This window comes from Tachypleus tridentatus, chromosome 6 (genome assembly GCF_004210375.1).
Source record: "Tachypleus tridentatus isolate NWPU-2018 chromosome 6, ASM421037v1, whole genome shotgun sequence".
Taxonomy (NCBI): Eukaryota; Metazoa; Arthropoda; class Merostomata; order Xiphosura; family Limulidae; genus Tachypleus; species Tachypleus tridentatus.
Genome location: NC_134830.1, coordinates 44,793,001 through 44,816,956, shown reverse-complemented (window position 1 = coordinate 44,816,956; position 23,956 = coordinate 44,793,001). Strand labels below are relative to the sequence as shown.

General features: G+C 31.4%; 1 protein-coding gene across 11 annotated transcripts in view; it reads left to right on the top strand.

Annotated features, from left to right (window-relative positions):
* The window catches only part of LOC143252370 (uncharacterized protein CG43867-like), a 409,800-nt gene that overhangs the window by 327,979 nt on the left and 57,865 nt on the right, over positions 1–23,956 (top strand). For 6 of the 11 annotated variants that reach the window (XM_076504374.1, XM_076504375.1, XM_076504373.1 and 3 more), the window contains 12 exons: positions 584–653; positions 1,816–1,904; positions 2,892–2,972; positions 6,118–6,291; positions 7,688–7,793; positions 8,478–8,590; positions 9,028–9,201; positions 10,673–10,914; positions 11,791–11,968; positions 13,835–13,990; positions 14,592–14,689; positions 21,056–21,197. In XM_076504374.1, the coding sequence (XP_076360489.1) occupies positions 584–653; positions 1,816–1,904; positions 2,892–2,972; positions 6,118–6,291; positions 7,688–7,793; positions 8,478–8,590; positions 9,028–9,201; positions 10,673–10,914; positions 11,791–11,968; positions 13,835–13,990; positions 14,592–14,689; positions 21,056–21,197 (1,623 nt within the window). The other 5 variants (XR_013028962.1, XM_076504379.1, XM_076504381.1 and 2 more) reach the window with 5 other exon arrangements.

The following is a 23,956-nucleotide window of genomic DNA, read 5'->3' as shown; positions in this document are numbered from 1 at the left end:
GTTCGATTCTCCTCGGTGGGCACAGTAGATAGCTCAGTGGTACTTAGTTAATTCTAAGTCCGTTTCAGTTTATATTTTCCTTTGTTATAGAGTTTTATCAAATACAATTTATCCAAAGTACAAAAAATTACAAATATTTATTTCATAATTTTTCCGCCTTTAATTTTTGTATTTCTTTTTTAATTATTCTAACACGTTTACATGATTATAGAATCATTGTTACGTAAGTATTCAACGCGTAAGAAATTTTGGACAAGTTTTTAACTAATGCCTTTCTTTTGTTGGAAAAGTAATAATATGTTGGGTTATCTTATTCCCATCTTATTTCATATTAACACAATCTACACCATGTAGCGGCCCCTAGTGGCGCAGCGGCTTGTCTGTGCACTTAGAGTACTAGAAATCACATTTCCGTACCCGTGGTGAGATCACGGATAGCCCATTCTTATACCACAATTATTACGTCAGTATAAAATGAAGGGCTATTCCAAACATGCAGGTTTAAAGTTAATAAAGTAACTTGACTAGATTGTGAGTAAGCTAGACATCAGAAAGTTTTATTTGTTGTTGTTTTAACTTGCAGCTGTGTACAGACAAACGCACGTACTATCTCACAGCGGACTCAGCTACAACGATGGAAGAATGGATTAGAGGTAAAATTCACTTACTTTATATGTTTTTTTTATTCAGATATATTCCACTAGTCACTGATTTAAAAAATCGTAGTCGTGGTTTGTATATGAAAAAAACCCAAAGAGAATGATCGATAAGTGTTGTAATGATTATTAAGTGTTGTTTTTTTTTAACTTGTTGTTGCAAACCACTAAAAGTTTCACCTCACCGGCCTGGCTTATTGGTGAACGTAGTGACGAACAAAGCATTATGGAATTGAAAAACCTGGAGATTGAAATGAAATTTATTGTCGGACGTGGCGATGTAGATTGTGTTTTTTACATCTCATTCTGTTAAAATTTGCATCATTTTATTTTGATTAACAGTGCTACTAAAAATTATTTATTTTTTAAGCCAACATTGGCCCGGCATGGCTAAGCGTGTTAAGGCGTTCCACTCGTAATCCGAGGATCACTGGTTCGAATCCCGGTTGTACCAAACATGCTTGCCCTTTCAACCGTAGGGGCGTTATAATGTGACAATCAATCCCACTATTCGTTTGTAAAGGAGTAGCCCAAGAGTTGGCAGTGGGTGGTGATGACTAGCTGCCTTCCCTCTATTCTTACACTGCTAAATTAGGGACGGCTAGCACAGATAGCCCTCGAGTAACTTTGCGCGAAATTCAAAACAATAAGCCAACACTTTAAATCTTCTTTCTGTGCTTAGTTTTTCATAAACAATTTTATATTCAGAACAGTATTTAAGCGTTTTATCGTTAAGTAGCCAAGAAAAATAAATTTTCCTGGTGTCGAGAGTACGAAAAGCCCTAAATCGAACAATAGTTGGTTAAACATGACGAATGATGGAAATTTAGAAATCACTAATAACAACCAGTGTACATGTAATGTAATTAATTGTAGAGACGTGTGGTTAATTTTGTTAAAGCATTAATGAATAAATGTTTGTGGGTGTTGTTTTAAATATTTCCTTCACCTGATTATTTTCAAAGGTGTAATTACCTTAATGGACGAATAAACGTTTTCATTTCTTTTTGTTCTCAGTGTTGGTTATTTAAAAGCTGAAACGGTATAGCTTTGTAAAAAAAAAAAGTTCGCCTTATTCTTGAAAGCAAAATCACATTTCTCCATATTTATTGGATATTTGTCTGAGTATTGTGGACTTAATTGTGTGTATTTTACATAGTTTTACAGAATGTTCTGAGAAGACATGCCACACGCCTGCTGTTGAGCAAAGAGGAAAACAAAGCGACTATAGAGGGCTGGCTAACAAAGGTAAAAGGCATCAGTAGTAAAGTAGCATTAGTGTGTAGCAGGTAACTATAGAAAGAAATACATCAAGTTTCTTCAATTTAACAAACAAGGATTTATTATGCACTAGATGCTGTATTCTTACAGAAGAAATCATCAGTAGAAAAAACACTGAACTGAGTGGGTGTTCAGAAGACTATTCATGTTTAATAAATAACATTGTCCTCCCAATGGCACAATGCAAGAAACCAGGTTTCGATAATCATGGTGGAAGAGCACAGATAGCCCATTGTATAGCTTTGTGATTAATATTCTTTTTATCACTTTGCACTACTTTTGTTAATCTAAATCATTGATGATGCGGATGGAAGACATCTTTGATTTATCAATTTCATTTTCTGTCTACAAGCTCCGAGTGATCTGCATGGCCAGGTGGTTAGAGCACTTGATTAATAATCTGAGGTTCGTAGGTTCGAATCCTCATCTCACCAAATATGATCGTCCTTTCAGTCGTGGAGGCGTTATAATGAGACGATCAATCCCACTATTCGTTGGTAAAGGAGTAGCCCAAGAGTTGAAGGTGTGTGGTGATGACTAGCTATCTTTTCTCTAGTCTTACACTACTAAACTAGGGACGGTTAGCTCAGATAGCCCTTGTGTAGCTTTGCTCTAAATTGAAAACAAAATACAAGCTCCGAATAAACAACTTGTTTGTACACCTGACTTCTTGGAAGTTACCTTTTCCATCAGTTTGGTGATTGCAAATAACTTCGCTAAGCTGTTTAACTTGTTGAAGTGTATTAGCGAGAAAAAAAAAGCGGGTTTATAACTGGCTAAATAATTTGTTTATGTGTGTGGTGTTCTTGACTCGCTACAAATAAGTGATGCTTATCTAAGTATTAAAAGTATTAATACTAATTAATTCTTTTTTACAGTATAACTTACATTTTCGTTGTCTGAAAAATTATACATTCCTTTACACTGTAATGAACTTCCCCTTTTTTTTTCTAGGTGAAACACGGACATTCTCGACGTTGTTGGTGTGTTCTTATTGGTCGAATGTTCTTGTATTTTAAGACACCTAACGACACAGTAAGTATATTAAACTTTGTCATACGATTGTGTGCAACTCAGTTTGAAATTTAGTTTGAATACTACAACACAGCGTAGTAATACCATAAAATGTGTTAATGTTGTCACATCGTAAAAGTATGTTAAGACTGTTAGACTGTATAATATGTCCAGTTTCTCACACCATAAAACTTGTTAATGTCGTAAGATCACAAAGTTTTGTAAAATCATAAATGTGTTATTGTTTTCACATTGGATTTATTAACAGCAAAAACTAAACCTTCCTAAAAATTCTGTTTTTGTTTTTGTTCAGAGAAAGAAATGGATAAATCTACAAGAATTTGTTTCGGTGTTGACACTTTTACGCATGATATACTGCATTGTTCCACAGATGCCAACTGTATCACTGTTGCTCTATGAGGAACTAGTATCTTTTGTTTAATATAAATGTGTTAACTAAATATTACGTGTAAGGATCGATCGGAAATTCTTGGAAGGACACAGCACTAATAAATGTTGAGCCCTTCGGTTGCTAAGTCCGGGGTTCCTAAATAGGAAATGTTGGGCTCGAACTAATAAATTAAATTAGGAATTTTTTATTTATATGCATAATTTATTTCACCGTTAATTTACTTCATACTTACTTTATTCCATATTACTTTATTCCATTTCACACCTACTTTATTCCATACTTATTTCAGTTCATATCTACATTATTCTTTACGTATTTTATTTCACACTCACTTTATTCAATACCTACTTTATTCCTTATCTATTTTATTTCACACTTACTTTATTCTATACCTATTTAATACCTACTTTATTCCTTATCTATTTTATTTCACACTTACTTTATTCTATACCTATTTAATACCTACTTTATTCCATATTTATTTCATTTCATACCTATTTTATTTCACACCTACTTTTCCATACCTAATTGACTTCACACCTACTTTATTCCATACTTATTTTATTTCACACTTACTTTATTCTATACCTATTTAATACCTACTTTATTCCATATTTATTTCATTTCATACCTATTTTATTTCACACCTACTTTTCCATACCTAATTGGCTTCACATCTACTTTATTCCATACCTATTTAATACCTACTTTATTCCTTACCTATTTTACTTCACACTTACTTTATTCTATACCTACTTTATTCCTTGCCTATTTTATTTCACACCTACTTTATTCCACGTTACGGAAAAAGTATTACAATTACCTTTCTTTGTTTTGCTGTATTACTTTCAAAACCTATGCTACAGGAATCGTCTAGTGAGAAAGCAGTAAGTTTAGGAACCTACAATGACGAAATACGGGTTTCAGTTTTCCGTGGTGTACAGAGCCTGGATATGTAGTTTTTCGTTCAATCATTTCCAGTAAAAATAACTGTAGGACGTATCTTAACTGCACACAATCTGCTTATATGTTATAGTTTTCTTTACTACTGTAGTTTATCTTATCCTCAGACTTCATTTTGTTCGTTTTATGCCTTAAATTTTTTTTCTGCATTTTGCATCGTTAGAAAAGCCACTTTACTAATATTCAAACTTTTGCAGCACTCCCTATTGGGAAAATAAATCATTTATATCGGTGGTAATATAAGACTTTAATTAGGTTACATTCCTTATTCACAACCGAACACTTCTAAAAGGTTTTTAAATAATTATTATCGGCTTTACTTACATTAGAACTGAAAAAAGCAGGAACCTTTTACTCTATAAATTATTTTACTTTTTTTTGTTGGTGGTGTGATACTATCATCGCAGTAAATCAACTTGGTGTTTGAATTTTCTATTTCCCGTTCCACTTGGCAAATTTGATAAAAATGACAACAAAAAAAGTTTCGAAGAATTCTTAGTTTCTCTTAACTCGCAGAAAATTATATTTTAGGAGCAAACAAAACCAGATGCTCCAATCAGCGCCGTCCCCTGCTGGTACAGCGGTAAGTCTACGGATTTACAACGCTAAAATCAGGGGTTCGATTCCCCTCGGTGTACTCAGCAGATAGTCTGATGTGGCTTTGCTATAAAACACACACACACACTCAATCAGTGCCATTTTGTTTTTATGAGTATCCACGAATGAGCGCTTGGAGATTAATGTTTTTTTTTTTTTAAATTAGTAATCGCTATACAGAGATGATCACTAAACAAATCCTTTAGTCGCTTGGCGATACATTAAAGTTTTGTTGGCATTCAGGGTTAAATAAGATAAATTTCATTGAGTGGAGTCCTGTCTTCACTAGAACCATGTTAATAGGAACCCCTCCCCACTAGCTCGGCGGTAATCTCGAGGACTCATAACGCTTAAAATCAGGTTTCGATACCTGGTGTGGTAAAACAATAACCTGTTGCGTAAATTTGTACTAAACAAGAACAGACGACAAGTATAATGCCATGGTGACTAAACAATATGATGTGTCTTTTTGAGAGATTATAACGCTAAACATTAGGTTTTGCTTCCACGGTGGGTTAAAGGGCAGATAACCCTTTATATAACCATTGGGCATTGAGTGATTCTAAATCGTTTTACAAAGTTTGATGAAAATCACATGAAAAAGATTTGAGCTAAGCGGTTGACCGTCAGTGTGACCTTGACTTTTGATATATGTTTACCAACAGTTATTTATTCCTCGAGAATCAAACAACCTTTATACACACACAAAATAGGTCTAAAACATTTCGAATTAAGCTGTTTACAAACACAAAATAGTGAAAACGTAGCATGATACCTACTGATGACATATATTCAATTAAAGTATATTCTGTGGTGATCTTGTTTTTACCCCACTTTGTATACTTATTTATATTTTATCAAAGTTTACTTTGAAAAGTGTCACTTATTTTTTTAACACTAACTATAATTGAAAGGCTTGTTGCCAGATATAATGAACTCTACAATATTCCTAATTTAGTAGACAAATACTGGCTATTAATATGATATATCTTGAACTTCTGTTGTAGGAAGCATGCACAGTTTACTAGATAACCCATTTTTAACATATTTACAACCCCACTGCTTTAGTCTTAAAAGTTAAACGATCCACTTTTCTTCTTGTTGTTAGCCGCCCTATTCTTCCGGCATTAAACAACATATTCATTTAATTATAAACAAATTATTTTTAGCACTAAACAACCCATTTACTTGCAGACTCCAATGGGCCAAATAACAATGAGGGATTCACGGGTTGAAGAAGTCCTTCATGTTTCTGATAGTGATGAAGAAGAGGAAGAAGAAATGATGAGCAGGTCGGAGTTCACAGTGGGAATCTTCCCAAACCATCAAGGACCAACATATCTGCTGATGACCAGTAAGCAAGAAATGGTAGGTTTGTGAGGCGCATTGTAACATGATAGTCAATCCAACTATTCGTTGATAGAAGAGTTGCCCAACTCATATCTCGTGTTTATCAGTAAGCAAGAAATCATAAGCTCCAGAGGCGTTATAACGTTAGGGTCAACCCCACTATTCGTTGATAAAAGAGTCGCCTAAGAGTTGGCCGTGTGGTGGGTGATGTTGATTAACTGCCTTCCCTCTAGTCTATCACTCCCATATTAGGGATGGTTAGCGCAGCTAGCCTTCGAGTAGTTTTGCATGTAATCCGGCAAATAAACAAACGAATATGTCTATATGTAACACGTACAAATATATATATGTAACATACCTACACATATACAATAACAGAACAATAGAATGATTTTCCGCTTATAGGAAAGTACATTGAAAAATATATGTAATATTTAAATGGTAAAAATCACTTTCAGTTATAAAATATTTTAAATTTTTAATATGATTAAAAAAAAAAAAAAAAGATTTTAGATGGTCATTTGCTTCACTCCGAAACGCTTCGAATTTTAAAGCTCAAAACAGTGAACATTAATTGAAGAACTTGCTTGAGGCGCCCATCTAATAGTCACAATCTATTTTACTACTGAACATAATAAAACAAAAAAGAAAACATTTTTAAACAAACAACTAAAACCTTAGTGTCGAAACTGTGAATAAGTTTCATAGTATATATGCAAAAATGGCTCGTTTGGGTTGAGAAAATATTTTACATAGAAGAGCGAACAACGTTCTTCCACGTAAAATATTTTCTCAACCCAAACGAGCCGTTTTTGCATATATATTTCTCTACAAGTGGGTTTTCTCGACATCACTGAAGTTTCATAGTGTTATTGTACAATTGATTTAGTATTATTGTTTTGTTGCTGTTAACAAATAAGTAAATGAAAATTGCAAATAAGGAGAAGAAGGTTTTTTTTTTGGACACATCGTTTGATTTAGCCTAACATTAAATTATAAAATTCTATAATTTGTAAACTGAATGTTATTTATATCTGCTATAATAGTGCCCTCCAGTGAGAAAATATTTTAATTCAATACTGTTGTATTTAATTATTGTTATAATGAAAATTTAATTTTAATGGCCAAGTTACGAGCGGAAAGTAATAGGCCTAATTCTTTATGTTATTTTTGGTAAATCAATGCCAAATTTGGGATCCACATTCGGGAATCCCGTAAAAGTGTTTCAGCAAAATAAGGGTTTCCCTGAGGGGATTGGGTGAAAAATTTTACCTTTGTACAAACCTTGGAACTGAGACGATTCGTTTGGTGCTTGCTATTTACAAGGTGATTAACAGTTTAGGAATAATTATATCACACATGCGCAGAGCGCGTTATATAAACGATGACGTAAACTCTATGTGTTTCTGTACAGGACGCTTGGCTCTATCATCTGACCGTGGTGTCATCTGGTGAGAACTTAGCAGGAACTCAGTATGAGCAACTTATAGCCAGGCTCATGGAAGTTGATGGAGACGAGAGTAAGAACTGTGTACAAAATTACTTTTATCAAAATAGAATCCTTAATCAGTTTTTTTAAAATAATAATTGTTATTATTTTAAAATGTTGAGAACATATTTAGGTGAACATTTCAGATGCCAATATTTTAATAACATAATAATTGTATAAATTTCTGTTTCTGTTGTATTTTTATACTCTGGAGCGTTTTTAACTAGTGGACGCTACGCAAATACAATATTTTATGAAATTTTCTTTTCGTTGGCATTGGAAGTAACACGACAGAATTTTACCATTTTGTGAAATGTTACCAGTTTCTGTTATAGTAAGTAATATAACTTATCTTTGAGAGAGAAATTAGTACAGCTAAGAACACATTTAATGAACAAGACACTACTTGGTACTAAAGGCCAATGATGTTCCAAGGTTATAAGTAATTTTTACTGCTACTTCAAGCCTAATAGCATTATTAAGACGAAATAAATACAAGATAAACTCAGTTGTTTTTTATTTATAGAAAGAACGGTTAGAGGTTTTATTCTTGATTCCGACTGTACTCAAAAGAGGGAACTGAAAGCTCTTAAAATTTATTTTATATCCAGCAGTTTCAGCGGAACTAACACATATAAGACTTCATGTTTCTAACAGGATCATTATCTATGATGTAATAATTTTCAGTGTGTTTTTTTCTTCTTCTTTCTAACAGATAGTGTGATTTGGAGACATCCCTTACTTTTGTATTCTAAAGAAAACATACCACAACCTCTCACCACCTTACCGTCCGATCTACTTCAGGCGGAGGCCGTCAAGTTGTTTAAGGTACTTTGAAATGTGTAACTACGTCTTTCACGGTTAAATTTGTAAAATCTTCACCACTTACTACAGTAGTAGATTAAACTGTTGTAGCTTTATGTAGTAAAATTTGAAGCATCAGGTTAAGTATCAACGTTAAAATAAACGTGGCCAAATATCATTCGTATAAGAAATATTCTTGTAGAAAAATTATCATTTCACATGTAAAAAATAAACTCGTTTTAAAATGTTATTACATCTAGAAAAAGTAGTCCCCCTTGATAGGACAGCGTTAAGTCTACGGATTTGCAACGCTAAAATTAGGGGTTCGATTACATTAAAAGATAATAGTCTGTTAATCATTTGTACCAGCGTGTAAAAATACACCTAATTTATTATTGTTATAACAAACTAATTTGAAATAAGGTACAACAAAGACTTCTATCATGGTTTTATTTTTCCAGTCCATCCAGCTCTTTATCTCCGTACCTCTGGACACCTCGGGTATCGACTACCACGTGGCTCTTGCCCAGAATGCCTTGCTACAGTGCCTCACCACTCCTGAGTTACAGAATGAATTATTTTGTCAATTAGTCAAACAAACATCACGCCATTCTTCCCAGAAGCTTGGCGTACAGGTTAGAATATGGGTGACGACTGTCGCCCTCTGTGGTTTAAAAATGCATAAAGATATATTATGCACTCCTAATACTAACGAATTCACTTCTTCAAAATGAACTTGGTTTGTTTTACGTAAAATCTCATTCAAAACTTTAAATATGTGAGGGGAAAAATGGTTAGACTTCAAGATTTTTTGACATATATGTATAATCTCCGTTTTATTAAACTACTTTTATTATTTAATTAAGAAACTAATTAATTGCGATTTTTCGTATATTTAATGTGAAGCAACAATTAGCTTAACAGAAAGATTAAAAACTAGGTTTCAGTCTTTCTTAGAACAACTGTGTCACTCTATAATATAAACAGTACTCTTCTGCACATAGTTACAAAATGTTGCTATAGTACCAGATGACTTTCACTTAACTATGTATTTTGTAATGTAAATACTGTAACAAAGAAAAGTCGCAGCCATGTTGTTAAGCATAACCTTCAAATCATTATGTTGTTGCAGCTGACTAAAGGCTTCAACACTGTGTTCAGTTTTAACCTTCATCACAGATATTAAGAGAATGCAATTGAAAAAAAAGTCTTTTTCAGTTTCTTACTTAAATAAGTCCATATTACATAAATCATATTTTTGTGAAATGTATTTGACAAGTTATAAATGGATATGTTACCTAAATGTAAGATGGTTGAATTGAAGAATCAACAGAAATAAAGCCATGGTTTACTTAGACTGCTACTTGGAAAATAGGAGCCCTCAATAATGGAATTGAAATATTTGTGTGTGCACTAAGTAACCAAGAAAAATTTGTTATTTGTATGTTACAATGTGCAGGAGAGGGTTAATTGTGAATCCTATGTATTTGGATGCCCTTTTGCTTCCATCTAGTTTGCAAACTTGCAGTTCTACTAAATAATTTACTTCATCAAAGGATTGAAAATTACTAAGAAAAGGTGAAGATAAATACATTTCTCTTACATTTCTTTATATTTCTATAATGAGTTATTTGAAAATGCTTATTTTTCTACTGATGTTGAAATTACCCAAAAGTTTTTGTTTGTCTCTCTTGTTTTTTTGTCTGTTGTAGATATGTTTTAGGTTTACAATATCTGTGCTTTGTGTTGAAAAATTGTAATGTTTAAGATTTTTTACTCCTGACAAACTGTTCTGAGTTATATGCTTTAGTAGTACTCAAGATGATGGTAGTTTTGTTTCCATTTTATTAACATTTAAAATGTTGGTTTAAAGTCCATAATCTACCTTATTAAGGACTTCTTATAACATTTTCTTGTTCCTACTGCTGGAAACATCGGGTAACTTTCAAAGAATGACTGAATAATCATAATCTGTAAAGAAAAAATAAATAAAAATTTATCATTTTAAAGTTTTCATTTTGTATTGACAGCTGCTATTATCAATGTAAATTTGGAGAACCAGAAAAACCTGATTGGATATATCACTTCTATTATTTTTTTTTATAGCAACTTCTTTTATGTGCCACTCAATCCCTGTTTCTGTGTGACAGCTCCTCCACGGAGCGAACTTCACCCACCTGTACCACCCCTCCTGACAGATCACATTCAGCTGAAAGCAAGTTGAATCCTGCCCCATTTGTGTTTGTCCAGGCATGGCAGCTTTTAGCTTTAGCCATCCCCCTATTTGTTCCCAAAAACCGTACCCTGTGGTACCTTCGTGCTCATCTAGAGAGAAATGCCGAATCTTCGTAAGTATCTCAATGCATTGATTTTGGTCCCAAGATCTTTAGACTGTGGCATATTTAATGCAGCATCCTGAATTGTGAATGTTTAAAATTTGTATATATTTTATTCCCAGGAATTTTGCTGTTTCAAAACTTTCATTTTAAATATAATACAATTTCACCATTTCTGTGTATCTTCTAGAAAAGATCTTTGTATATTTGAATTTTTTGTCTAATTTTTAAGGGGTGAAAAAAATATAAACAAGGTCCTAACTTTTTACAATATGTTTTAACATAGTAATAAACATAATTCAAACCTGCTTTCATATCTGATGTTGTAAATTTTGAAATGTTTTTCCATTTTTTTTCCAATTTTTCAACTTTTTAGTATCATTTTATATCTTTAAATGATATGATTATTTTGGGTGACTTACAGATGAGAGGAGTTTGTTCTGTGATAGTAACAAAAAAGAAAATGTGAAAGTAAACTGTTTTATAGTTCTTTAAGGTATATTAGGGCCATAAGAAAATTGCAAAATAAAATCTTAATTGTAAACAGTTATTCCAGAATAATACTTTTTAGTTTAAGTTATTTTTATTTTTCTTGAATGAATTTATTAGTACCCTCTTGTTTAGCTCTAGTTTTTGGTTGTTTATTTTTTGAAGGTACATACATCCATGATTCTACATGAATTTGTTTTCATAAAGGAAAATGAGAATGTATATTGAGAAGTTATGGATGGCTCTCAATAGAATAATCAGTGTTAAATCTCATTAAAAAATTGTGCCCAACTTTGTTAATTCTGTCTGTGGATGTATGTTAGTAATTGCATTTGTGAAATTCCAGATATGGTTTAAACTATGTTAAATTGTTATTTTTATTCTAATAATGTGCATTAGCACTGAACCAGGAAGGTATGCAGCATTTTGCCAAAGAGCTCTTGAAAGGGCACTTTTGAATGGTGGTCGTGAGTGCCAACCGTCCCGAATGGAAGTTCTTAGTATTTTGCTCAAAAACCCTTTCCATCACTGCCTACCACACAGCATACCGGTCCACTTTTTAAATGGAACTTATCAGGTCAGTCATTTGCCTTTTTAGGTGGAACCATTTTGATTATTAAAATTTAAACTGAAGAATTTTTTATCTTCTCAAGATATAATAACTAACTTTTACTTAAACTGATGTCTTACTTGAATATAATTTACTGTGAAGATGTAATAAGTATTGCACCTGTTGGTTTATATCATGATATACCTTTTTCAACTTTTTATTGCTTTGTTGTTGGTTCTTAGGAGCTATTCTTGATTTGGGAGGGGGAAAGTGGGACATGTAATGGGTCTGGTAGGGTTCTAACTCAATTTAAGTAAGCTTGGGAATACAATAGCTCATTTGTTTTAAAACTGACATGAAACTTAAGTTTAAAAATTCATTTTGTAAGTTCCACATATTAATAACTGTGGTCTCAAGAGGAATTGATGGGAAATCCAATAAAACTACTATTATTAATTAGGACAGAAATATTAAAAAATCTTATTAAAGGATAGTGTTAGCCTGGAGGGGACAATTACATTTCAGGAAGGACAAAGCCTCCCTTCTCTCTCCTACTGGTCCTGGCCCTGTAAAAAAGTTGTTTTTCATTAACTGTTGGTTGTTCAGAATTTAATATAAAAAAATCTAACAATTAGTATTCAAGGCCTTTTGTTATCACTACTTACTTCTTTGGCAAAGCATGAGATCCTTAAAGTTGTTTTCTCTTGAAAAAAGAAGAGTTAGGGGAGATTTGATTGAATTATTTAAGATTGTAAAAGGGGTTGGTAGCATTGATGTATCAAACTTTTTCATACTTATCAATAAGAAGTATAGAACTAGGGGTACAAATATAAATGTTGTCAAAGTAAAAGTCATCTTCAGCTAAGACAGTTTCATTTTTCAAATAGGGGGGTTGGTTTATGGAATGGGTTGCCTTTGTATAGGCAGTAAATTTGAGTGAGTTTAGAAGAAATTTTGATAGATGTATGAATGATAAGGGGTATCTTTAAATTTGTTTGAAATTTATTCATTTAATAGTTTTAGTTTAGCTTACAGGATAGGTCAGATGAAATGGACCAACAGATCTCGTTGCTATATTGTGTTAATATTTTCTGATGTATAGGTGTAATATAACATTGACTAATAAAGATTTTATATGGTTTAATACAGTAAGCTAATCAGATGAATATAAGAATGGTTTAATTATTGATTTGTTATCATATTAAAGCTGTATGCAAATACCATTTGATATATTAAAATTTTCAGTCATAGTTTTTTGCCAACACCAACTGTTTTAAAATAGTTTTGCAATCACACTTCTTATATATGAATGTATAATACCAAAAAATTTATCTATCTATCACCAATACTTATCAATGCTCGCTAAATGACATCCTTGTATTTTAGAGTATACCTTGTAGTTTTAGACATTGTTATTGGATTGTATTGAAATGTTAATAGGAAATAAAACAGTAGATGTTTGGTTTTGATGATTCTCCCACTGTGGAAGAGTTATTTGTCACTTTTTATTTTATGTTAAATGTGATTACTTTAGCAAGAAGATGAGGTAGTGATAAAATAGCATAATATACTTTATTGTTAGTCTTAACGTTTTGTCAATAAATTAGTTGTATTTACTTTTGATTATTTAATTCCAGGCAACAATGGTTAAGAGTACTGTAGATATTAAGTACTAACACATTTTAAGGTGTAATATGTCCAAGGATTGGGTTTTTATGAATGCAGGACTGGTATGACCCTTTGAGGAAGTTAGCAGTGAATATATGAAATTTGTACATTGAATTTGCAGGTTGGAGGAGAAATTTGAGACAATTCTAGATAGAGTAGAAGGACAAAGTTAAGAGGTGTTCATATGAATAGAAAAGAAGTTAATTTAATGTGATCATTCTGTAGGTGGTTGGTTTCGATGGTTCTTCCACTGTGGAAGAATTCATACAGACTATCAATGCTGAGTCCGGTATAAGAGACTGTGTGCAATCAGGATTTGCCCTATTCACTGATGATCCCATCGACAAAGAATTGGAACATTGCCTTCAAAATTCGGCTAAGGTAAACTGCAGTGTTTAAATGTTTCTACCTGTGATGGCTTAGTGTTCAGTGCTGACAAACAAATTACAATAAAAGAAGTTTCCTTATCATTTGTTCCAGTAAAACATAGTTTCTACTCAAATTTGAATAAAGGATTATTTAAATGTACAACTAAGAAATAATGTAACACTATACAACAATACCACTCACAGTTTAAATCTTAAAGCTTTTTTTTTTTTTTTTGTAAAATGAAGACTTTCATCTTCTAGACTCTTTAGGTTTTTCTAAACCCTTCAATATTTATGTAGTTGTAAAAGTAACTGAAGTTTGTTTGCTTGAAATTTGAAATAAAGAGAGCAAAAGAGAAGAAAAAGAAATTTATTAGTTAAATAACTAGAAAGAAAGATTTTTGAAACATAATTCTATATTTTGAAAGCTTGATACCTAAATATTACATTCTTCAAAATTATGCAATATAGAAATGACAAATCAAAATATACACGTTTTTCTAATTCAGTTGAAGCAATGAAATATATTTATAGTTATCTAAATATATGCAACTTTTCATTATGATGCAGTGATCTCGCATCTTTGTAACAAACAAGTATTGTTTACGTTTTAGCTTTGTGATGTCATATCAAAATGGGAGCAGGCTTTGCGGGAAGGACATCTGGGAAAATTTGAGACCACAAAAGTTGTCAAATTGACCTATAAAAACCGGTAGGGAATTTATCAGTTTTCTATCTTGAACTTCAATTTGTCATTTTGTATATTTTTTTTGTATAAACTTACAAAATTATTCTGTTCACTAAAGTATCAAAATCTGAAATATCTTTAGTAATCATGGACTTTTCCTCTATAAACTAACATTGTTGGAGATTTTTTAATAAAAGCCTCTAATTTTAAATAAAATTAATAATTGTTTTTAATTTATAAAATTATGATGTGTATGCAATAACAGATGATACCCTCTGTACCTTAAGTTACTGGTTTGGTGAAGGTGTAATCAAAGACATTGTAAATAAATCCATAAAACATTTATTTCTAATTCCTCAAGTTATAAATTTTTGTCATATATATAAGAAGATAGGAAATAAGTTGATTTTTTGTATTCTTTCTCAATGAACTTTGATGTATAATTTAATTCACTTTGTTACTTTATTTTCCAAGATAAATAAATTTTCCAAGTTGTGCCACTTGTCACAAAATAAAGGAAAAAGAAAGAAAAAAAAAAAGAGTAGGGAGTCTCAAGTAAAAGCTCAGAGATGTGAATATTGAGTTTGGATGTGAACTTGATATTGAGATGTTTGAAATTAAGGTGAGAAAGGAGAGAAAAATTTTGGGGCTTATCTCTGACAATAAGCTGATCTTTATACCACACATCAAGCAGCTACAATTTAAATGTACAAGAGCATTGAACATCCTCTGTATTCTCTCTTCCACCACTTGGGGAGTGGATCGATGTTCTATGCTAAAGATATATCATGCTCTTATTCAATCAAAACTAGACTATGGATCACTGGTCTATGGCTCTACCGTGGACCTCGACCATGAAGGTGTGGGGCCCCATTGATCATCAGGGACTTCATCTTTGCACTGGGGCTTTCCACAGTTCCCCAGTTCAGAGCTTGTACACAGTCTCATGAATCTCCTCTATACCTCCGTTGTTTGCAACCGTCTTTACTGTATACTTCAGAACTTTGATCCTTACCAAAGCATCTCACCTGGGGTTGTATTTTCCTTTCTCAGTAAGCCATGTTTTTCAGAACAGATGATTTGCCATTGCTACTTTTGGCCTTTTATCTGGGCACAGTTGAATGAATTAGGTCTGCCCTTGGATAACTGTTGTTTTAACTGGTCAGCCCATCCATCCATGGCTTATTACAATCCCCAAATGTGACCTTTCTTTTAGTCATCTGAGAAAAGCAGACACTCATGATTGGAAGTACTATCTGTTATTTGAATCTTTCATATCATCCTTCAATTCCTATTTATACAAATGGTTCAAAACCAGGTGATTCTGTGAGCTCTACCATGGTTTGTTGTGGTTTGGTGGTTGTGTGCAGAATCTCCTCTACAGTTGCTGAACTGTATGCCATTTCTCTTGCCCTGGATCACATAGAAGCTAAGCAGTACTCAAATTGCACTATTTATACTGACTTGCTTAGTTCTCTACTGGCAAGTTATGATAATTCCAGTTGTGTTACAGAAAGCCCTTTACAACTTGTATTTCTCTAGTTTTTCTCTTACCACTGTAGACTATGTATAAAAATTGGATTTAATGCTTTTGATGTTATTCACTCAAAAATTAAACATTGTTTTGTTTTACCTTAATTTCCTTTTATGAATTTTAATAATTTTACTTTAATTTTAACTTTCTATCAGATGTCTGGTGTAGATAGCCTAGTTGATTTGCACCATAAAATACCAAACCAACCATTATTAAAGATATAATTGTTTAACTAGGTTCTCATTACACTCTCACAACTATATCTTGGGTGCACATATTTCCAGATGGTAGTGGTTTAATGAGGCAGTAGTAGACTTTGCAAAATATTATTTGCAGTATTTTTTAAATTTTAATGAGGTTATTTAATTGGTTATAAATTGGAAGTAGAGATAGAAAATAAAAATTTCATTTCCTGTGTTGTATTTATCTTATAAGAATATACATATAGTATCTGTTACACAGCATATGACAGGTATACCTACAATATTAAATAGTGTTATGCATCAAAAGTTAGATATGCCTCTTTTAAATTTATACTCTTTAATAATATTGTATAGCATAAGTTATGTGTACCCATACAGCCTTCAACATTGTCTTACAGCATAAGTTTTCTGTACCTACATACCCTTCAGCATTGTTTTATACCATAAATTAAGTGTTTCTATATCATCTTCAACAGTTTTACAACATAAATTAGATATACATCAACAGTGTTTACAGTATAAGACAGACATACCTTTATTGCCTTCAACAGTGTTTTATAGCATAAGTCATATGTACCTCAATAATGTGTTGCAGTATAAGTCAGGTGTACCTTTATAACATTCAACAATGTTTTACAAAAGGAGTCAAGTAAATATTTTTCATCTTTAACATGTGCTGTAGAATATAATTTACGTATATTTTCATTAACTTTATCATTTTCTACAACATAAATCCAGTACTTCTTCATAGAATTTATGTCTATGTTATCTTAACACAAATGCTATTGTACATCTAAAGTGTGTGTGAAAAATACTTGCAGCTACTTAAGATGATCAACTTTTGGCATGGAAGTAAGTTCATCAGTATCAATGTTAGCGTGTGTTGCACAGCATGAATCAAGAATATCCTTGTCAAATATCATGTGTTTTACTATATCAGTCAGATGCATTTTCATACACTTTAGAATATCTACGTGTGGAATAGGATTTGTGAAACCAGTGAGAACAACCATTTAGTTTATTAACTATAAAAAGAAAATATAGTTAAATATAGTTTGCTGTGTATCCCTATGATCAGTGGTGACTCATTATGCTGAATTAAGACACCCCAAACTTTCTTGCCAAACCATTAATCAAACGTGCAGTGGATTCTGATTACAGACATCGAAGTTTAGAAACATGGACATTTTGTTACATTGGACTTTTGCTATGACTCTTTCGTTGGGAAAAGTGATAAAGGTAAGTTTGATGTAGTGTTTTTAATAATTAAATCTGTTTTCATAATAATCAACTTTTAATGACAAGTAGTGTAAAAATAATTTTATTCCGAGAATTATCAAGAAATTGAACTATTTCAAATTAATTTATCTCCTAGAAACTATCCAAGTTGAAGCTTGCAACTGTAATTTGAATAAAGGTAATAAAAATACATTACATACTGTCAAACTAATATAGCAAGTTTTCATTACTTCATAATTATCAAAATATCATAATACAACCTTTTAAGACAATAAAATATGCTTTACTGAATTATATCGTTTTCTGTGATGCAGGTATTATTATCAAGAAGAATTCTTCTGTGAAAACCAAAGGAGCTGATGAAAAAAAAAAAAAAAGAGCTATAAATGTGCCACAGAAATCTACATAACGTAGACTTACTTGAACCACAGCTGTGGAGACCAGTGCTTGATATCAGTGTCATTTGTTTTGTTTTTGATGTTTTATATCATACCAGTTACCTATATTGTTATTATCTATCATCAAAATTTGAATTTGGTAAAATAAAGTTTAGCTAAAGTAATAAAATATAAATGTATTTTGTGCTAGCTTCATACATTTTATTTCTGTTGTGTTTGTCATGTGTCATGTTAATGTTACCTGTTTTAGAATTTAATTCCATGTAAATCATTAAAGTTTGTAAATAAATATGATTTGAAACAGTGAACCTTTGTTTCTTATTTTACATGATAATATTTACTTTATTTAAGACAGATCTACAATTTTAAAAATACACTTGACATTTTCTGACACTCTTTGTTCCATCATTTTTAGTAAAAGCATTTTTCAGGTTATTGGTATTCAGTATAAAGTTAAATCATCTGGAATCGACATATGTGTTAAATGAACCACATACCTAAAATGTTTGTGATTACAGTTGATAATAATCAACTGTCCCTTCATCCTGTTATTGAAAATTCTGGTCAACCTTATGGAAATAAGTGTAGATATTGGACATTTTTACAAATTGCTTTGACACCAGGTGGATTTAATCTTTATAACCCTGTTAAATATTTTATTAAGATATGTTATAAATTCTTTGAAAATTATTTTTATGGTAAAATGTGCTGTATCCATACATGGCTTGTTACTTATATTTTTTTCTGTCTCTACTAACAGTTTCTTCATTTCAGGATCATACATCTATCTTTTATTTTCTCAATTGGTTGATATACTACATTTTATTTTATCTGTAATTGTGCTTATATTATTGTCTGTGTTTTTACAAATCTATTTAAAATAGTGGAATAAATAGTGTTACTCAAAAATAAAGATTGCCATTATAGTATTTCAATTTTTGTATTAAATTAAAGCTTGTTACCTAATCACAGCTTTACTGGTGTGGATAAACTCTTTAATCTGTTTGACATAAACTCATATGTTTAATGTATCCTGAAATACAAGGTAACCTACATTTATATTTTCCAACTTTGTTGAAGTTTTCATAATTACCAAAGGATAGAAAGGGATCTGCTTCACTTGGGTATACAGTTGTTATCATGATGAAGCTGAACAAGCTGTTCTGTAATTTATCCCCCCCCTTGTTTTTTGTACTTGGCTGAACATTTATATTCTGTATTTACAATTTCTTTTTACTTTATTTTGTATGGAATAAATGCTTATGAAGAACAACCAAGTTATCAAAATTAACACAGATTTACTTCATAAATTATGGAAGATTGATGCAACAAAATTATATTTATATTAATACCTTACAGAAATCAAAGCTGAATTATTGGCGTTTATAACTAGTTTTTGCAAGCATTGGTTTCCCTCAATGTGTCTTAAATGCCATTGTAAATTACTATTCTCAAAATATGATAAGCATTGACAATTTCGGTTTGCATCCTATTAAAAGTAAAATAAGCTTTAAAGAATTCATCTGCTATTGTTATATCATTAGGCACAGCAATGTTTTCTTTAATGTTACATCACTAACTAGATGTTCTCCATCTCACTAGAGGACGTAATATCTGAATGGTTTTCTACCGAGTCAGAAACTTCAATTTGCAAGACCTAAAGACAAAAATATGCAGACAGTGTTGAACAACACCCAAGCTTTAGTTTTCATTTAATGAAACTTTTAACCAACTAGAGTCATGTAGAAAGGTTCTGTTAAACTTTTTCAAGTTTTTTTCCAGAGGATGTTGGAAGTTAGATTCATTTAAATATTAATGATCCATCTAAGTGGATTCTATTAAATAATTATCAAAAACTCTGTAGGAACATATTTTGTGTAAAATTTAGGCTCAGTGATTAGTGGACTGCATATCAACATAAGATGTGAATGGATTTGGTTTGAAAAGCTTGCATGGTAAGAGCAGCTATGCATTTGAATATAATTTTGGAAATAAACCTGCCTATTGCATTAAAAATGTAGATGAAAAAAACAAGGTAATAGTTTTTTATATTTATCTTCCAAAGAAAAAATTTAAGTATAAACATTGTTGTCAAGAAAAATGTTCATCCTTATACAAATGTCTCTTAGTGTGCTTTCAATGTTCAGGACATCTTAGAGAGAAATATAACTGACTGATGTTACAAAAATCTTGTTATATAGCACAAGTAAGGTACATTTCCAAATGTAATTTAAGCCATGTTTCATTTCTTCACACTACTTATTCAACTGTGTAATACTATATGCTATAAACACTTGAAATACATTTTTCATCATTATTTTTTTCAGACTGTTTGTCTACGTTTTCTATTTTATTAATCTCACTGTTACTTAAAGAATAAACACATTTATTCATTATCACATCAAAAATATGCTTGTATCTGCTGGCTGTTTTAGATTATATCAATGAGAAATGTTTACTGATTCATATGTATATATCAGCACTTGTGCATATTTTTTAAAATAATAAATATGCATATAACGTTAAAATTAGTATGCAATTAAAATAATTTCAAAATAATGACTCTGCATGTTTGTTTATTTTAATGTCACGCAAAGCTACAAGAGGGCTATCTGCAATAGCCGTCCCTAATTTAGCAGTGTAAGACTAGAGATTTTGCAGCTAGTCATCACCACCTATTGCCAACTCTTTGACTACTCTTTTACCAACAAATAGTGGGAATGACCGTCACATTATAATGCCCTCATGGCTGAAAGGGCGAGCATGTTTGGTGTGACGGGGATTCGAACCCGTGATCCTCAGATTACGGGTCAAACGCCTTAACCTATCTGGCCATGCCAGGCTGACCCTACATGCATTGGTGTGTTCTGAAGATGAAATGTGATGCATCAAAAGATAGAGTCATTATTTTGAAAGGATTTTAATTTTGTATTGATTTTACGATTGGATATTTATTATTTTACTAATTTTTATACCATCATTACCAATACCTTTTTTCTTTTTTTTTTCATTTCAGACTTTGCTTCCATCAGTTATTAAAAGCAGAAACAGATAAAGAAAGATTACTTACAGCCTACCATGTGAATGAAGAAGTTGTCCAAAGCAGATTTCCCTTGAGTTTGGACTTAGCTCTAGAACTAGCAGCTCTAATGGCTCAGGTACATGCAAGAGCATGTGATAAATTGTTTAATTTTTGAGGTGATAACAGCATGCTAACTGTTTAATGTATTACATTATCTGTGTGTGTGTCTTGTTTTGTTTTTACTGCAAAGCTATACCACAGATTAACAGCACACTATCCACCACACAGAACTAAACCACATATTTTAACATTGTAAACTCACCACTGATTTACTGGTGAGACAGACTTATTAGACTGCAAGATATTCATTTCTGTGTGATTAACCTTCACCATATCAAGTCTTATGTCACTTTCTTCCTGGAATGCAACGTGTTATTTGGTGTTATTGTTAATAAAAGTATAATTAGTTCAAGATTTTTGTGTCTACTATGTAAAGTATTTGACAAGTATAATATGCAGTGTAGTATCCATAGAGTGAGTGTTTTTGCTCATTGAATAACATGGGGATAAAAAAAGTGTTAGCTAAAGAGGTACCATCATGTAGATCTTGAACTGCAGTATTAACTTTGATTTTATTACGTTGTATTTTTGTCTCTGTTATAGTATGAGTTGTATCATGAAGCGCAATAATACATGTAGGTTGTGTACTTAATTAGCATATTTTAGGACTTTTTTTTACAGATTCTATAGGTAATATTAATTTTCTACAGAGAGAGGCCCTAATCAGTGTAGCATTTCTGTAAGAAAATATATGAATGTGATTTTTCCATATGACAGTATCACGAGCTTAGCTTCTTCTGTGTTGTACACTGTGTAAATCTTATGTGTAATAAATTGAAAATTATAGGACTACTGTCAGATACTATGAAAGTGAACATATTCTATGGTATAATATACATTGTATGATTTTCCTTGATTAACCACATGTAAAACAATTATCTGTGGGATTTTATATGTTAATATCCATATTTGATCAAATTTAATTTCAGACCATAGTAATTTATATGGTACTGTTTTACTATGAAATATAACATTATGTATTTTGTAGTCTGTCTGTGTTGTGCCTTAGGTAATGTGATTTTTCACTATATTTGATATTAATGTTTTTTTCAAGTGTCTTATAATTAATTATGTCTTAGAAATATTTATTTACATTTTGTTAAAATGTATAAATCAGCATGCTTCTGATTTTCAATGTTTATCTGTTAGCATAACTAACCATACAATTCCAGTATGGAATTATGTAAAATAAGTAACTGATAATTTTTTATAGTAATACTGAGGTATTTGGAGCTTTGTAGAATAAGTAACTGGTAATTATTTGTAGTAATACTGAGTGTTTGTAGTTATGTAGAATAAGTAACTGGTAATTATTTGCAGTAATACTGAGTGTTTGGAGTTATGTAGAATAAGTAACTGATAATTGTTTGTAATAATACTGGGGTGTTTGGAGTTATGTAGAATAAGTAACTGATAATTGTTTGTAATAATACTGGGGTGTTTGGAGTTATGTAGAATAAGTAACTGATAATTGTTTGTAATAATACTGGAGTTATGGGTGTTTGTTTGAGTTATGTAGAATAAGTAACTGATAATTGTTTGTAATAATACTGGGGTGTTTGGAGTTATGTACTGGGGTGTTTGGAATAAGTAACTAATAATTGTTTGTAGTAATACTGGGGTGTTTGGAGTTATGTAGAATAAGTAACTGATAATTGTTTGTAATAATACTGGGGTGTTTGGAGTTATGTAGAATAAGTAACTGATAATTGTTTGTAATAATACTGGGGTATTTGGAGTTATGTAGAATAAGTAACTGATAATTGTTTGTAATAATACTGGGGTATTTGGAGTTATGTAGAATAAGTAACTGATAATTGTTTGTAATAATACTGGGGTGTTTGGAGTTATGTAGAATAAGTAACTAATAATTGTTTGTAGTAATACTGGGGTGTTTGGAGTTATGTAGAATAAGTAACTTATAATTGTTTGTAATAATACTGGGGTGTTTGGAGTTATGTAGAATAAGTAACTGATAATTGTTTGTAGTAGTACTGAGGTATTTGGAGTTATGTAGAATAAGTAACTGGTAACTGTTTGTTGTAATACTGGGGTATTTGAAGTTATGTAGAATAAGTAACTGGTAACTGTTTGTTGTAATACTGGGGTATTTGAAGTTATGTAGAATAAGTAGCTGATAACTGTTTGTTGTAATACTGAGGTATTTGGAGCTATGTAGAATAAGCAACTGGTAACTGTTTGTTGTAATGCTGAGGTGTTTGGAAATCAACTGATTGTTCATTATACAAGTAAAGAGATTGGACTGAATAGAATAGTAAATGAACAGATTATTATTTATTATAAAACTGGATGGGATAGAACTGAATAGAATAGGAAATCAACTAATAATTTAAATCCAATACTGAAGTAATTGATGTTTGATAAATTAAAATATCAATATTTTGTTATACTATAAGAGCTTGTGAATAAGTGAAATAAAATTGAAATCACATTTGATGTGGTCATTTTATACCACATGAGGGTGACTTGGACATGAGAAAATTAAATGTTAACAGATACAGTGGTTATTCTGATATAGAAATGACTGGAACTGAATGGAATGAGAAGTTATGTGCTAATCAGTGTCATACTGTTACTTTTGTAACAAGGCTTGCAACAACTTCAAAGGTGGCAGTTAAAAACATTTCTTGTAATATGCACTTTTATATATTGTTGAATCAAGAATAATGTTGTGGTATATGGTTAAATAAAGAATACTATTGTATTATATGATTCCATTGACTTCATAAAGTTGTTAGGTATATGAGAAATAAA